At 44.3% G+C, this 16,454-nt stretch overlaps 1 protein-coding gene and 1 non-coding gene across 9 annotated transcripts in view; both read left to right on the top strand.

The window, feature by feature from the left end:
* Positions 1 to 14,315, top strand: part of LRP8 (LDL receptor related protein 8) — an 80,272-nt gene extending 65,957 nt beyond the window's left edge. For 5 of the 8 annotated variants that reach the window (XM_040470309.1, XM_040470308.1, XM_040470305.1 and 2 more), the window contains 5 exons: positions 185 to 409; positions 2,317 to 2,385; positions 6,044 to 6,216; positions 7,266 to 7,442; positions 9,712 to 14,315. In XM_040470309.1, the coding sequence (XP_040326243.1) occupies positions 185 to 409; positions 2,317 to 2,385; positions 6,044 to 6,216; positions 7,266 to 7,442; positions 9,712 to 9,750 (683 nt within the window). In that variant the 3' untranslated portion in view covers positions 9,751 to 14,315. The remainder of the gene's footprint in view (positions 1 to 184; positions 410 to 2,316; positions 2,386 to 6,043; positions 6,217 to 7,265; positions 7,443 to 9,711) is intronic. The other 3 variants (XM_040470310.1, XM_040470307.1, XM_040470306.1) reach the window with 1 other exon arrangement.
* Positions 14,316 to 14,442: 127 nt separating this feature from the next.
* On the top strand, positions 14,443 to 14,515 carry TRNAK-CUU (transfer RNA lysine (anticodon CUU)). Its single transcript has one exon. It is a non-coding gene; the product is annotated as a tRNA-Lys (tRNA).
* Positions 14,516 to 16,454: the final 1,939 nt, after the last annotated feature.

Raw genomic sequence — 16,454 nt, 5'->3', positions numbered from 1 at the left:
AAAGTGCTTGGGATTCAGCTAAAGAAAAGGTCATAGTCCATTCAGGAGGTTTAGGGAAGGCTTCCCAGAAGTGGCATTTGAGCTGAGCCATGAGGATGAGTTCATAATTCATAGAGGCAAAAGGTTAGACATAAGGCAACAAAAACTCTCTGTCCAAGTGACCTCCACAGTGTTTCCCCTCCAGCACCTCAATCTACCTCAACTACGATGTTAGCTCCTACCACAACGAGGACACTAGCCGACACCGCAAGAGCCCCTGGGACCACCGTCCACAGCCTCACCTCCCAGAACCACAGCACAGAGACACCAAGCCTGGCAGCTGTGGTCCCCAGCTCAGTTAGTGTCCCCAGGGCTCCAAGCATCAGCCCGTCTACCCCAAGCCCTGCGACCAGCAACCACTCCCAGCACTGTAAGTAAATGAGTTCTGTGTTCTTTCATGATGGGGGGATATGTGGGAAGACGAGATCATATCAGAACAGAATATTGGACCTCGCTGAGGAAGCAGGTGGAGGTGCCCACCTACAATTTAAAAGTCTTAGGTGCCACTAACTTGTAGAGGGTCTTGCAAGAAGCCACTTCCTATCCCTGAGCCTCAGTTTCCTCACCTACAAAGTGGGAAGAATAACTACCCTTACCCTACCTGCTTCACAAGACCACTAGGACAGACAGAGAAGGCAGTGTAAACAGAAGTGCTCACGTACACAGTCTCTTCTGTCACTGGGTGTGTATTTCATGCATTACTGACATGTATGAGGGGTGTCCCCCAGATTTGGAAACCTCAGAAGCTCTGGTCTCGGTTCTTAGCCCTCTCGGCAGGTTCCCCAGATAGTAATATCCATAACTATGGTCTGCTTGTGCCTCTTTCCAAACCCTGGCATGAAAATAAGTAAGTTTAGCACTTATTAAATCATTGGGAGCAGTAATTGTCACTGCTAGAAACGTTCTGTCTCATTGGCCAGCAAATACCTTTTTAATTGAGTCACCTGCCAGGGGGAGTTCATTTAAGATAAACCATCTTTTAAATTCTCATCCCACACGTGGCCCGGAAGCCAGGCGGCTCGGCAGCACCTTTCTCATTGGACCCATTTTGCCGGCAGAAGCTGGGTTTCCAGAGCAGAGCACTCATCTTGAAGTTTGGAGAGGCACATGGCACCTGGGTGAATTCCAGTTCCTGTCACCTGGGGCACAGCCTCCGAGCAGAGAGTCTCCCCACTGGCTTCACGCCGCTCTGGGCTTTGCTGTGGCCGTCGGGCGCTTGCTCATGTGCAGCAAGGGGGTGGCGGCCCTTCCAAGCAGTGCTACCCCCTCTTTTCTCCCCGTAACACTTAGGTTGCCTTAGAGTAACTTGGAGAAACGGGCGCGCCGTGAGGGTGGCATCTGGGCCATTGCCGGGACAATCGTCTGCCCTCTTGGAGCGAGTGTAGCTGGTGAAGTCCCTCTTCACACCTCAGAGGGCCGTCAGTGGATCCGAAAAAAACTGCTTTGTAAACTAAAAAGTGCTATAGAGATGTTATCATGAAGACAGTTTTAAGAGTGGAAAAGATGGCACAGCATACTTTAAAAATACAGTACATTTTCTGAGCCCTTTTCAGTTTAGAACGTGCTTTTATATACCTTATTTAGGCCTCGAAACACCCCCCACCCAACTCCCACCCACTTTGAACCAGGCAAGGCTGTGCCAGGCATTGTGCTAAGTAAGGATTCTACATGAATTCTCTCACTTAATCTTTGCAGGATCCAGAGGAGGTAGGTAACTTGCCCACACAAGTAAGTAACCTGCCCAAACCCAGGAGTCTGTGCCGTTGATTCCACTATGTTATGTCGCATCCCAATTTAATTCCTTATTGAAAATAAGCTGGCAATGCAGATGGACAAACAGACCACCGAAACAACAGAGACCAAGGAACAGATACCGGCTGGCAAAGGCAGTTGCCCCAGTCGGTCAGCAACATGGAGACCTAAGTGCTCACTCTGCCAGGCACACCCCCCAGCTTCCTACACTGTGATACTGTGGAAAGGGTAAGAGACTTGGGGCACAAGTCCTGGGTTTGGGTCCCAGCTCTGCTGGACAGTCACTCTCTCTTGAGTCCCTAGAACCCCAGTAAGACTCTGTTTCCCCATGTGTGAAAGGGAGATAACCTCTGTCCTGCTCACCTCAAGGGAGTTTTGATAGGATCTGGAAAGACTACATTGTTCGGCATTAGCCAGGATCATCACTTCGGAATGACGGCAGGAAGCAGTTGGGCAATTCTTACAGCGTGAGGCCAGCAAGGACTTGGGTGACAGAGCATCGTTCTGCACATTTGTGTTTTGCAGATGGGAATGAAGGTGGCAAGATGGGCTCAACAGTCACTGCTGCTGTCATTGGGATCATCGTGCCCATGGGTGAGTGTGGCCCCGAGTTACTGTGGAAAAGAGAGAACCGATGCTCGGGGTCTGGGGAAAAGCACTAGAAAGGCCAAGCACTTAGCACACGGACTTGTCTCATTGACTTTTTCTGTCCCGGCAGCCTTCCCACCCACTTCCAGTCCTATAATTTGGTTTCTTAGCTTGGCACACAAGGCCCCTCAGGACCTGACCCCAGGCAGCCCCCAGTGCACCCCTGCTCCCCACTATTCACACTCTGCATGCCAGCCATGTGAAGGCAGACTATAGGCTCCATGGGGACAGGGCTGGAGCTTCTCTTGCTCGCCACTCTCCCCAGCTGCTCGCAGTGGCTGGCACGCGGTAGGAAATAAAGTATTTGTTGAATGCATGAGGAGAGCTGCTTGCCATTCCTTTAGTAGATCATGCTGTTTTGCTTTCTTTCTGTTTGGTTTTCAACAAACATTTATCAAGCAGCTGCGAGGTCTGTGAGGTGGAAGGAAGGTGATTAAAAATGACTAAAACATGGTTCTTGTCCTCCAAAAGTTTAGTCTTGTCGGAGAGATACACATAACAGATAATTTTGATTATGTCAGGGGAAGTCCTAAAACAAAGCCATATGTGGTCCAGTGGAAGTGCTGAAGAAGTGCTTAACTTGGAATCGGTAGGGAAGGTTTCCTAGTGGAAATGATAATGTGAGCTGAGTCAGCCAAATGAAGAAGAATCCAGAGCAACCTGAGCAGTGATAACAGCATGAAGTAAAACCAGCACCGGGAAATAGCATGGGGAGGGGAGAGAGTGGGTTTGGAACTAGAAGTTCGATATGGCCACAATATAACATTTAAACCTCACGGAGAACCACGGAGGCCGATTTATTCTCTCGCCTCCCGCTGTTCACATAGCATCCTGAATATGCCGTGTCTTATACCCGTCTCATCTCTTGGTGGGATCTTTGAATTGCAACTGTCCATTTGCAAGTTGATCTCCCTGGCTTGCCCACAAGCACCTCAGGGACAGGGACTTTGCCCATTTATCCTGGGAGTCCTCAGTATGGTGGTGAGCCAGTGAGTGAATGTTTTAAAAACTTCTACTCCGGGCAAGGGACTGTGCCAAGTGCCAAGGACCCAGGGAAGAAAAAGATAAAAAAGACTTTAAGAGCTTTCGGTCTTTAGTCAGACTTAGTCATAGAAAGTGATGCAAGAGAGGTGTTAACATGTATCACAATGTGCTGTAATAGAAGCGCGATGCCCGGCAGAGGAGAGGGGATGGTACTTCTGGAGAAGATGCCATTTGAATTGGCCTTGAAAGTCTTCAACACTAAAGATGATGGAGAGACTACTTCAGGCCGATTTGGAGTAGAGTGAGTGGAAAATACTCTGAAGGTTGCTTAGTGAAAGAGAAATCAAGCCCTTTCCTGACATATTCTGTTCTATAGAAGGGCTTGTATATGCGCCTTCCCTGATACAATACACTCTGATATGATTAATATTTTTAATTTCTGCTCATCTGAGAGGTTAAAGATGAATATTCTTTCCCTGATATTTCCCTATGAGGTAGAGTATCTTTTCATAAGCTTAATGGCCATTTATATTTCATCCTTAATGAATTGCTTATTCACAGTCTTGTTTTTCTGTTGGTTCTGGTTCTTATTCTTACTTATTTGTAGAAATATTTATACATGATGAATATTAAACCTTTGTAATATATGTGACAAATATTTTCTCCCATACTGCCTCTTGATTTATAAATGTGTTCGTGGTATCTTTTGCCATGCATAAACTTAAAAATTTTAAGTATCAGATCTGTTCATCGTTTGTGTTATGACTTCCGGGTTTTGTGTTTTACATAGGAAGGTCTGCCTCACTATAAATTATTAAAATATCTCCCTATACATTCTTCTGCTAAACATTGTTTTATATTTAGATAGCAATCCATTTGGAATTTATTATAGAGTATGGTGTGAGGTAGAGACTGAACTATTTTTTTTTCTATAGGCCGTTTTAGTTTTCCCAAGACCCTCATTGAATAATTCACTCTTCTGACTTGAACTGTCATCTTTATATTAAACTACATGGCTCTCTAGACTTTGATCTGCTGCTGGCCTCTTTATTCTCTGTTCCTATGTACCAGAAGAACAACTCTGTGCTGTGCTTTAGCTTCTAATAGGGCATCATTATTCTTGCAATATTTTCTTAGCTGTTTTTTCCAACTTCTCTTCTACATGAACTTTAGAATCATCTTTATAAAAACTATGCTGGAATCGTATGCTTTGGATATATAAATTGATATGGGGAGAATTCATGTTTTTACAATATTGAAGCTTCCCATCCAGGAACTTAACACATCTCCCTATTTATTTGAGTCTTTTGTGTCCTTTTATAAAATTTTGTAGATCATATAGGAGTTGCACATTTCCTGCTAGGTTATTCCAGGTATTTTATGGTTTTTGTTGGGCTGCTGTGAATGTGTTCTGTTCTTCTTCCATTCCATTGTCGAATTGGTTATTGCTAATTAATAAGAAAGCTATTGACTTTTTGTTAATTTTTTAAAAAGCTTTATTCATTTTGAGAGAGAGAGAGCATGAGCGAGGGAGAGGTAGAGAGAGAGAGAAAATCTCAAGCCCAGGATTTGATCCCATGAGACATGAGACCATGACCTGAGCCAAAACCAGGAGCTGGATGTTTAACTGACTGAGTCACCCCAGCATCCCTTATATGAACTGTTGATGAACTAAAGTTATTTATAATAGTTTTTCATCTGCTTTTCTAAGATTTTCTAAGCATACAAAACTGATAAGTTTGGTATTCCCTCTTTCCCCTGTGTGTACCCTTCAATTCTTTATCTGTTCTTACTGCATAGATAGGTCTCTGGAATAATAAATACTAGCAATGGTAACAGGTATCCTTGCCTTGTTCCTATCTTTAATGGGTCTTGATTATTACAGTCTAACTGAAGTAAAACCCCCCTCTCTAGCGTCCTGGATGCTGTCATCAGCCTCCACTTGAATGCTCATGGTGATTGTCTACTCTCTTATGAAGCTGCTTGCGCCCGTTTTTCCCAGCTCTGTTTGAGAACTTCTTCCTTTACTCATTAATATATTCATCTATTCCAACTCAGAGCTTGTGTTTTCCCGCTGTGTCCCCCTCCAGAGATGCTTCTCTTCTTGCAGAGTCCCAGCTTTGGGAAGAAACACCCCACCCCCACCATCCACCCTCCATTGGAGGAGAGAATGGTTTTCTCAGAGAAATCCAAGGAAGCAGCAGCATTAGTACAAAGGTGTGGTGAAGAAATTCACTCATTCACTCAGTACATGTTGCTGAGCAAGGCACCAGGCATAGAGAGATAAAGAAGACACAGTCCCTGCCCACAAAGAGCACAATCTAGTTGGGGGTACAGATATATAAAGTATAGTACCGTAGGCTCGGAACACACATGAGAGAGCAACTGACTCTTCCTTGAGAAGTTGAGAAGACTTCACATTTGAGCTGGATCTCAAGGGATGAGTAGTTAATAAAGGAAGAGATAGGAGAAGGGCTTCCAAGCAGCAGCAGCAGAACACAGCACAACGGCCTGAGCAACAAGGGGCAGGAAAGTTAGAGAGGCGGCAAGAAGTGTACTGACGTCTGAGCAGTGGGCTAGAGCCTGCTGGAAGTTCAGTGTAATGTGTCCCTTCCTCCAGCGGTAATAGCCCTGCTGTGCATGAGTGGCTACCTGATCTGGAGAAACTGGAAGCGGAAGAACACCAAAAGCATGAATTTTGACAACCCAGTGTACAGGAAAACAACAGAAGAAGAAGAAGAAGATGAGCTCCACATAGGGAGGACTGCTCAGATCGGCCATGTCTATCCTGCAGTAAGTGTCCCTTGCTGGAAGAATTCCTTCCTTCCTTCCATCCTTCCCTCTCTTCCCCCCTTCCTCACCCCTCCTTCCTCCCCTTCCCTCCCTTCCTTCCTTCCTTCCTTCCTTCCTTCCGTCCTTCCGTCCTTCCTTCCTGCCTTCCAACTTTATCAAGAACCTACCATGTGCCAGGCACTCCTCTAGGCCCTGGGGACACAGAAATGCTGGGACAGGTGTTTGGGGTAGAAGTGTATAAGGGCCACCTTGTAGCTAGAGGCTCTTCCTTAGGGTAAAGAAGCCAAATGTCTTTCTTTCTGCTGAGTACATTTTCAGAACCTTTGGCCTGGAAGGGTAACTGTGGCCGTGCAATTCAAATGTATTTGTTTCAACAAACACTGTATGCTGGCCGTGAGCCAAGCACCACACTGGATGTGACGTGTTCACAAGTAAGAAAGAAACGTACTCTCTTCCAAGTTGCTGGTGGGGGGGGGTGAGAGAGAGTCACTTATTATTGTACGGCTGTGTGTGTCATGCCACGGTGGAGCTCAGGAGTCTCTCTTCCAGGAAGCTTTCCCTGGTTTCTTTGTTCTCCCACAGCCTCTGTCCATCACAGCACCTGTCACACTGTAGTCAACTTGTCTTTTTGCACATTGGTCTCCCCACTAGACCGGGAACTCCTTGAGGGCCGGATTGTCTGATTAATCTGTTTCCCTGGTGCCTAGCACAGAATTAGGTGGCTCCCAGTACATATTTGCTGAACAAATGCTATGGAAACACCAACAGGGGAGCTATTCATTTGGTTTGGGAGATCAGGCAGGGAATGCCTCACAGAGGCTGTGACAGATGAACTGTGTCCTTGAAAGGTTAATAGCAATTATCCAGCGAGAGGAGGAGAAAAATGGCATTCCAGAAAGAAGCATGTGCAAAGGCTGAGGGGTACAATAGGGCATGGCTTGTTGGGGGAGCAAGGACCGCAAAGTGTCTGGAGCAGATGGCATGGTTGTATAGCAGAGTCAGGGGGCTGAGTGTGACCTCATAGGTCATCCAGTCCATCCCCCTGTCAGGCGATCAGCAGCTTTGATCACCCACTGTGGGCAGAGCCCTGTCTTGGGGAGACCAGAGAACTGGAAGACCCAGCCCCTGCCCTCAAGGAGCTTTTTGTCTTGCCGGGGGAACCAAGGTCACAGCTGCACCAACTCCCGAAGAACCCTCTTTCCGAGCTGCCTGTCGTCAAGTGCAAGGTAGGGCAGTGCCACTTTGAGTCTGAGGGGCTGGTGAGTGAGGGTGTGAGCTTAGGCAGGTGCAGCCAATCCCAGGTGGCTTTCCGGTCCTGGAAGGCTGCAAATTGTAAGCTGGGTGTCGGGGCAGAGGAAAGATGAGCTCGTTGCTGACCAAGGAAAGGGTGTGTGGAAGAAATCATCAAGTATGGGGCAAGGCAGTGTGCATTGTACATTATTCATAAGGGAGACATGGTAAATGAAGTTGAGCAAGTGAGGAGGGTCAGCAGATGGCCTTGAGCCTTCCCCTTGGCCAATCATACAAACAGGTGTTTGACCAAGTTTTAAAGACTTGAGCGGGGGTGGGGGACACAGTGGACGAAGCGTTGAGCTTAGCCTGAGGAGGTGGCTCCCAGTGTCACTGCTCTGTAGCCTTGTGGTCTCAGTCACTTCTCTCTGCTCACTTCTATTTGTAAAATTGGAATGATAACCCCCATTCTGTCTGCCTCCTAAATTCATAGTGTTCAGGTGAGACAGCTCACGTGAGAGAGCTTTGTGAGTTATAAAGCACTCTACACGCGTAAAGTAGATGTGTAGAACAAATAACCACTCTGGAGGAGCTATTCCTGATGCCTCGAGGGCCTGAGGAATAAGCTCTTGCCAGTTGCAGAGAAATAGGAGATATTTAGTGAGACCTCCTGTGTGTCAGACACTACTCTGTGTTTTACATACACTTCCTTGTATTGTCTTCACAGTAACTTTATAAAGTTGATATGATTAGCTGCATTTTGCAGATGGGGAAACTGAGAGTCAGAGAATCTGAATAACTGGCCTAGGGTCACAACTAAGAAGCAGAAGGACCAGGATAAAAACTCCAGTCTGTATGTACACAAAAGTCGGTGCTCTTTCCACTTACGTCATGGGGCAGATGGCCTGGAATCTTGTTCAGTATCCTCAACAACCCGTTCTCCCCCCATCCTTGTCTCACTCCACCATCACTTCTGGGACCTGCCTTTGGCCTAGAGATCTGTCTTGGGGAGAGTGGGAGGATAACAGGACCAGAAGAGAGTCTCAAGTGTCAGTGCTAGTAGAGCAAGGCCATGGTATTCTTGCAAAGCCCAAAGATGATCTGAAAGGCAGGGGGGTCACTTTTGATTGTAGGCTGTCCAGAGATGGGAAATGCTAGTCTGGTTCTATTTTATTCTGCTGGTCAAGTTGGTCTAGAATACTCTAGACCTCATGTGTGTTACTGTATTAAGCACTCTATAGACATTACCTCATCTGCTTTCTCAACGACTCTATGTGGAGGTCCTGTTATTCCCATCTGACAGATGAGAAAACCAAGGCTCTGAGGGGTGAAGTGGTTAGCCCAGATTCACTTAGCTATGAGAAAGATAGCAAAACACTGGGGTCTGCCCAAGGAGTGTATCCAGGAAATGGAAGAGTGGCAAGCAGGATTACATCAGGCCCAGTTGGGGAAAGCTTGATGTGTAACCCAGAGGAGAAAACACTCAGAAGGAAAGGAAGAGAACTCAAACACTATCCGCATATTTCAAGGGTTGTCTGTATAGAACCCTCTGGGTCTAAGAGAATCAGAGAACATTAGAATATTTAAAGAAACAGATTTCATGTCAGTATAGGAAAGAAGTTAAGTCCACTGTCCACTGTTCGAATGGAATAGACCACCTCAGGGGCTAATGGGTTCAGCCCAGTACAGTCAGCCATTTGTGGGCGGGTAAGTCTAGCTAGACTAGTCTAGCTAAGTCTAGTCTATCTAATGACTAGAAAGTAAGGTTGAGGGAAAGAGGGATTGAATGTAATCAACTTGTATCACATTCTGATTCTGTATAATCAGGAGGGGTGCGACAGATTGCCTTCCTAATTGTGACTCACAAGCTAGAGACAAGTGGCTAATGGCCTGGGATTAAACATTTGCCAAAGCTAAGCCACTGAAGTTGAACAAATCTAAAATCCTATAAGGAAGGACCGAGGAAGTTGAGATCTCTGCAGGGATCCTTTACAAAGAGGCAAAAGCTACAACTCTGGATTCACACAGATCTGAGTTCAAATTTTAGTTCACCCATGTGCTATGTGATCCAGGACAAATGTTGTTAAAGCTCATTGAGTCTCAGTTTCCTCATCTATAAAATAAATATGACAAACCTGTCTCTTGGGGAATATGAAGATTATGTGAGCTACTGCCTATAAAGTAATAGAATGTCTGGTGCTTTGTGGGCACTCAATAAATAGCTCCTGTGGGTCTAATGGTGACTTCTTTGCTCTGTCTCCCCAGCGAGTGGCATTAAGCCTTGAAGATGATGGACTGCCCTGAGGATGGGACCACTCCCTTCGTGCCTCATGGAATTCGGTCCCATGCACTACACTCTCTGGATGGTGTATGCCTGGATGAAAGGGTTTTCTGTATATGGGTCTGTGTGAGTGAGTGTGTGTATGTGTAATTTTTTTTTTAATTTATGTTGCAGAAAGGTAACCACAAAGTTATGATGAACTGCAAACATCCAAAGGATGTGAGAGTTTTTATATGTATAATGTTTTATACACTTTTTAACTGGTTGCACTACCCATGAGGAGTTCATGGAATAGCTACTGCTGAGTGACTAACATGATGTACATAACCAAATGGGGCTGACGGTCCAGTAGCTTACTCATCATTTTAAAACTATATTTACAGAGGGTATTTGGTTTGGGGGGGATTTTTTAGGTTTTGGAGTTTGGGGTTTGATTTTTTTTTTTTTTTTTGGCATATAAAATGATTATGCTTTGTGGCTATCCATCAACATAAGTAAAAAAAAAAAAAAGACGAAGAAGAAGAAAAAAATACTTCAACTCCCTCCCCCATTTAGATTATTTATTAACATATTTCAAAAAGAAGATTAGTTCTATAAATAACTTAGAGACACGAGAGTATTTATTTTTGGTATGATTGGTCCACCATACAGACTCTGTGTGCATTTACGTTTATATGTGTATGTGTGTGTGAGAGAGAGAAATCTGTAGAGAAGAGGCGCACCTGTGGCTGTTGTTCAAGTACATAAAGATAAGTATATTGTAAAACAGTCCACAGAGGGGTATCTGTGGTTTTCAGAGAAGCCTCTGGAAATTTGGCTCAAAAAACAGATGCCATGGTTTGGGCAAACATGTGGTGGGAGAAGCAGATCTTTTCCACCTCTGGCAATTTCTAGGACCCCAGTCAGTCATGAAAGGCCTTGCAGTTCACCTGTGGCTGCCGTGACTCCCACTTGGGCTTTCTCTTCTGTGACTGAGGCCAGTGCACAGGCTTTGCACGGCTCCAGGAGGTCTCATGAGCTCACACGAGAACGTGCCTGAACCTCGGCTACTCCTTGTTGTAAAGCTCAGCATTTCAAGTAACTGCATTTTCCTTCAGGATGCTTGGGTTGACTTCATTATGTTTCCTCTGAAGCACTCCTAGGATGCCATCCTTACTTGTAGAGAGCTAAGTGAAGACATTTCTAGAACAGCCCAAGTTTACTGTAGAGACCGGCTCAGGCACCGAGATATGCTCAGCCTCTGAGATATGCTGTGAGCAAGGATAAGGACAGTGGAATAGGTTTTGTTACATCTCTATTTCTCCCTTCCTTTACTCTCTACCATTTCCTTTAGGTGGGGAATACAACATAGGTTTGCTACCATCATGTGTTCATATAGATGAAAGTGGCCAAACTTGAAGTCCTACTGAGGGAGACATGGCATACACAACATTATAGTATATTGGATGTATATGTTCAAACAGGGATTTGGTTTACTGCTTTGTAAATAAAAGGAAAAACTCTGGGTATATGTATAGATTTTTTTTTTTCATCATGGACACTTTTCTTTGTTTTTCCTGGGCCTTGGGAGAGGCGGGAGAAATGCTCTTTTCTCTTTGCGGGGTCTACCATCGAAAACATAATCCTATAGTCCCAGAGGAGTTCTGTCCCCACTGGCTCTCTTATCCAAGGTCTGATCTTTTCTTAACTCTGCTGTTCTGCCACGTCACTCCCACCAGACAGCCAGGGACAAGACACGTAAGCAAATTCTGACATCACCCACCCCCAGCTGCCCCCAACTCAGTGAAGTTTGGATGTCTTACAGCGTGATACCCTTCAAATTTCCAGGCAGGCACTCTGTGGAGTTCTAGAACCCTGTTCCTAGGACCTTTCTCCACATCACTCACGGTCTCCTAACTTCTGACAAAAACAGCTGTGTTCTGGAGCGTCGGCACCATGCTCTGCATAAACAAGCAATTTCCTCATGATAAGCATGTGTTGATAGTCCTGAAATATTCATTGAGAGGCACTGGACCTAGAATGACCAATACCAAATAGGATTTTAAAAACAGGTGGCCAACTCCTATGGAGCTTAATTAGTCACTACTACTCTTTCAAGAATGAAAAGTAAAATTATTTTTGACTGAATAAAAATGACAAGAAATATTGAGACTTACACGAAACAAGCAACTTGTTTGATAGCCTGCCTCCAAAGAAACAGAATTTCCTGGGGAAATGATGCGTAGTTTCAGTCAGAGCCTGGTCTTCACACACACACACAAAATGAGAAAAGTCAGGATGGTTCAGCCTGAGACTTCAAAATGATGGCGAAACACAACTTTCTCAGAGACATCCATGTTTCCTGAATATGTTACAAGTGCAGTTTGAAAGAGACGCCCGTGGGAGCTACCTACAGAAGACAAGTTGCAGAATCCTCACGTGTCGGATGGTAGTCAATAAGATGAAGTCTGAGGAGGTCATGTCCGTCCTCCCTCTCTAGTCTTGGAGGCTTCTGAGCCTCATTTTGAGGTGTAGTTGCGTTTCTGTTGCCTTTTGCCCCAGTGCTACCATGTATCTACAGCCAATACCCAGATCATAGAGTCATTGGATTTTAGAGCTGGAAGGAAGCCTAGAGATAATGCCAGGCGGGTAGAAGATTTATCAGACAATTTCTTCTCTGTTTAAAAGAAACTGGTCCCAGGCCTTTTCCTTCTCCAAGAGACCACTTTGAACTGCCTGAATATTATACCAAACCTGCTACCTATCTTATGGCCTATCTTTCCAGAGGAATTATGAAGACACTGGCAGAAAGAGCCTTCCAGAAACAGAAAACTAAAATTTTATTTATTTACTCTTGATAGCATGATTATTTATAAAATAGGTTGACGTGACCTTTAACCTCAAGATGAGATGGGAATTCAGTTTATGGCAATAAGTACTATCGGTCCTTCCAGTTTTCTCTGTGATTGCAGTATATTCATTCACTGAAACCATTTGCTAGGTACCAACTAAGTGCCAAGCACTGCAGATGTACAGGTCAAGCAGATGTTTTCTGTCCTTACGGAGGAGTTCACGGTAACAATAGAGTAAGTCATGCGGAAACAAAAAGAATAGATTCTTTCCAGAGTATTATTAAGGCACAAAGGAGAGAGAGGTCACTTCTACACAAGGAGATGAGGAATGGGGTCAAGAAGGGCATTGTAGAAGTGACCTTGCGCTAAGTCTTGAAAACTAAACAGGGGTGTCCAGGCTGCTTCGGGCAGAGGAGACACAAGGGCATGAAACAGCATGGGGACTTTACAGAGCTGCATGTAATTCATCATAAAGAGCAAAAGGTTCAAGGGGGACTTAGCAAGAAATGAGGCTGGATGGAAAGACAGGTTCAACGTAAGCACTTTATAGAATACTTATGTTTAATTTCTGATTCAATTATGCAAACATTTCTAAGACATTTATTGTGTACGAGGCACCAAGTGCACCATGGAAAATTCATCAGGATGCATCGCCAGCACTTTGCCGACAGGACAGTCTTTAGCCTCAAGCTTTCCAGTGGCCAAAGGGAAATAGTGACTGCATTTCATACGTTTGAGTTGACTTTCTTTGAATATAAGGGCAATGGAATTGTCACAGAAGCATTCCATGTTGTCAAGAGCCTCTGAGATTTTTCTCAACATTGAGAAAATGAAATTTTGGAGATGTGTAGTCTGCAGAGGGAACCCCGAGCACTGTCTAGTCAGGCGCTGGTGGGAGTCGGGAGAGAGCACAGGAATGTGAGCCTCACTCCTCTCCCTAACTCCAGCCACACACTCTTTATTTCACAGAATTTAAATGAGTTAGCAATTAAACATTCAGAGTAAATAACTTCCTTTCCCATCAATGCATGAAGATAGAGTATCGGAGTCTTCTCACGCTGTATTTTTTAGGGTATTGGGGATTTTCAGGACACAGAGAACTTAGAGGTGGAGGAATTAACAGCTTCAAATTTTCAGTTAATATAAGAAATCAGGAAGCTCTGTTCATTCAGGCTATGCACCATGTGCATAGTCAAGAATCAGCAGAAACCCTCTGCATTTGCAAACACTTTGTGCTATAAAAAGTAATTTTAAAAAAGCCACCTGTATATGTATATATATATATTTAAAGACATGAAGGTTTTGATACTTTTTTACAAAAACTACAAGAGAAAACATACCTGTACAAACCATGTGTTTTAAAATAGCATTTTGTTCTATACAGCCGTTGTTAATTTGGGGGTGAAGTACTGGTTTGCAGACTGCATCACATTGTACCCAAATGAATTTTCCTTGTTTGTCTTCCCCCCCCGCCCCGCCCCCCACCCTCGAATGACCATATTTGATGTAACAGGCATGTTAGAATGTTGGGTCACACTAACCGTTTCTGCTCTTTTTGTCTTGTCATTCCGAGTCCCATTAGCTTCTGTGCCCAGTGCCCTTTGCAGTCTGGTTTCTGTTCCAGAAGCAAAGGGTGGTGTGCTGCATCTCACTAGCTGTACTGACATCATCTTGGTGAACGAAAAACCAAATGTGAACATTTGTAAAATGGGTGCACTGTTTCTAGAGAGATTAAATTCATTTTTTAAAATCTGAAAGTATTGTTTCATGGTGATGCTTTAATGGGGGGGGGGGGCGGTGAACTATCATTGATTGAGTCCCTAATGTGTACCCGGTATTCTACACAAATTATTTTAGACTTCAACAATCTTGTGAGATCGGGCTGCCTGGCTGGCTCAGTTGGTAGAGCATGAGACTCTTAATCTCAGGGTCGTGAGTTCAAGCCCCATGTTGGGCATGGTGCCTACTTTAAAAAAATAAAAATAAAAAATACATTTAAAAATGATTTTAAGTCCTGTGAGATAAATACTATCAATATTATCATCCCAATTTTATAGATGAGGAAATAGGTGAAGGAACTGCCTGAAGTCACACCATTACATTTAGTATCCCCAAAGTACATGTAGCACATGTAGCCCTTCTGGACACATGGCGTTCTCTGCCTAGATATTCCTTCTCTGCCTCTTCATCTGGCTAACTCCTGTTTGTCCTTGATACTCCTTTTAGGACCATTCCTCCACAAACCTTTCTCCATTCTCTTAGACCCAACTCCTAGGGTTAGGCTTCCACAACAAATTTGCCTATTTGCATACCAATACTTCTGCCCCACCTCTGCTTCCAGGCCACTGAGGTTGCTTTTACCAAGGTCACCCAGGACCAGCTTGATTATAAATCTTATAAACACTCTCAGTCTTTATCTCCCTTGACCTGGAAGCATTATTTAACACTGCTGACACTCCTTGGATCACTCTTATTTTGGCTCACATGACAGCATATTCCTGGTTTTTCTCTGGCCACATCTTCTCCTTTACCTACCCTTTCCGTTTTGGTATTCTGTCTCAAATCCATCCGCTTTTATTTATCTCCATTGCCACTACCTGAGTACAGGTCACCATTATCTTGGATTATCATGACCGTAGAGTAACAACTACTTACCTGAAGTTCATATTTCTAATTCTTTCCATTTTCCAATCTACAATATTGCAGCCAGAGTGATTTTTTTCTAGAATGGAATAGGTTGCGTCACCACCACCCTTTCTTTCTACTTCCCTGCTTAAAGCTCTTCGTCGGTTTCCCTTGCATTAAAATCCAATACCTTTGGGTTGTAGCTCACACTCCTTAATATGGCTTGTAAGCCATTTGTCTTCTGCCCCGTCTCCAACCTCATTACTATATTCACAACCTCATTCTGTATTCTAACCACACAGTTCTGGGCCCTCTGTGTGCAACATTTCCTTCAGGAAGGCAGCCCTTAAGCCCCTAGACTGGATTAGGAGCCATCCTGTGCTTCCATAGTATTCTGTGTTTCCCCTGTTTGTAACCTTTATCTCTACATAATAATCACTCATATGCTCCTTAATTGCCTCGTCTGCAAGTTCTATAAAGGTCTGTCTTGCTCACTTGTATTCCCAGCACATAGCACAGTAAATGCTCAGTGAATCATGCTGAATTCAGGCATAACAAATACACAGACCCTGTTCTTTGAGCTACACCATGTTGTCTCATGCCCCCAAACCTGGATCACTTTACAGCCTGACTGGAGTCCAGTGTCCTTTAAATTTTCTCAAAACTTTCGTTATTTACCACATCTGCAGATGCCTGGATTCAGCAGTTACACTATAATTTTTATAATTTCACTCTTGGAAAATAACCTCATGGTGATTACCTGATGTTTCTATATACTTAATTTCAATTACCACCTCAAGATTGTTGTGAGGATGCAAAGAACAAGCACGTATTAATGGGTTCACATTTATTAGGTGCTTAATACCTGGTGATTCCCTTCTCTTTAAAAAACATTTTTTTAAAATATTTGTTTATTTTTGAGAGAAAGAAAGACAGAGCATGAGCAGGGGAGGGGAGAGAGAGGAGACACAGAATCAGAAGCAGGCCCCAGGCTCTTAGCTGTCAGCATAGAGCCAGATTTGGGGCTTGAACTCACTGCGAGATCATTACCTGAGCCGAAGTCGGTTGCTTAACCGACTGAGCCATCCAGGTGCTCCCCACCTTTTTAAAAAAATTTTTATTTAAAAAAATTTTTTTTTTAATGTTTATTTATTTTTGAGAGAGAGAGAGAGAGAGAGAGAGAGCGAGCAGGGGAAGGCCAGAGAGAGGGAGACACAGAATCAGAAGCAGGCTCCAGGCTCTGAGCTGTCAGCACAGAGCCCGACGCGGGG

This window comes from Herpailurus yagouaroundi, unplaced genomic scaffold (genome assembly GCF_014898765.1).
Source record: "Herpailurus yagouaroundi ecotype Mexico unplaced genomic scaffold, PumYag 77, whole genome shotgun sequence".
In the NCBI taxonomy this organism is placed as follows: domain Eukaryota; kingdom Metazoa; phylum Chordata; class Mammalia; order Carnivora; family Felidae; genus Herpailurus; species Herpailurus yagouaroundi.
This window is presented reverse-complemented; position numbering and strand designations above follow the sequence as displayed.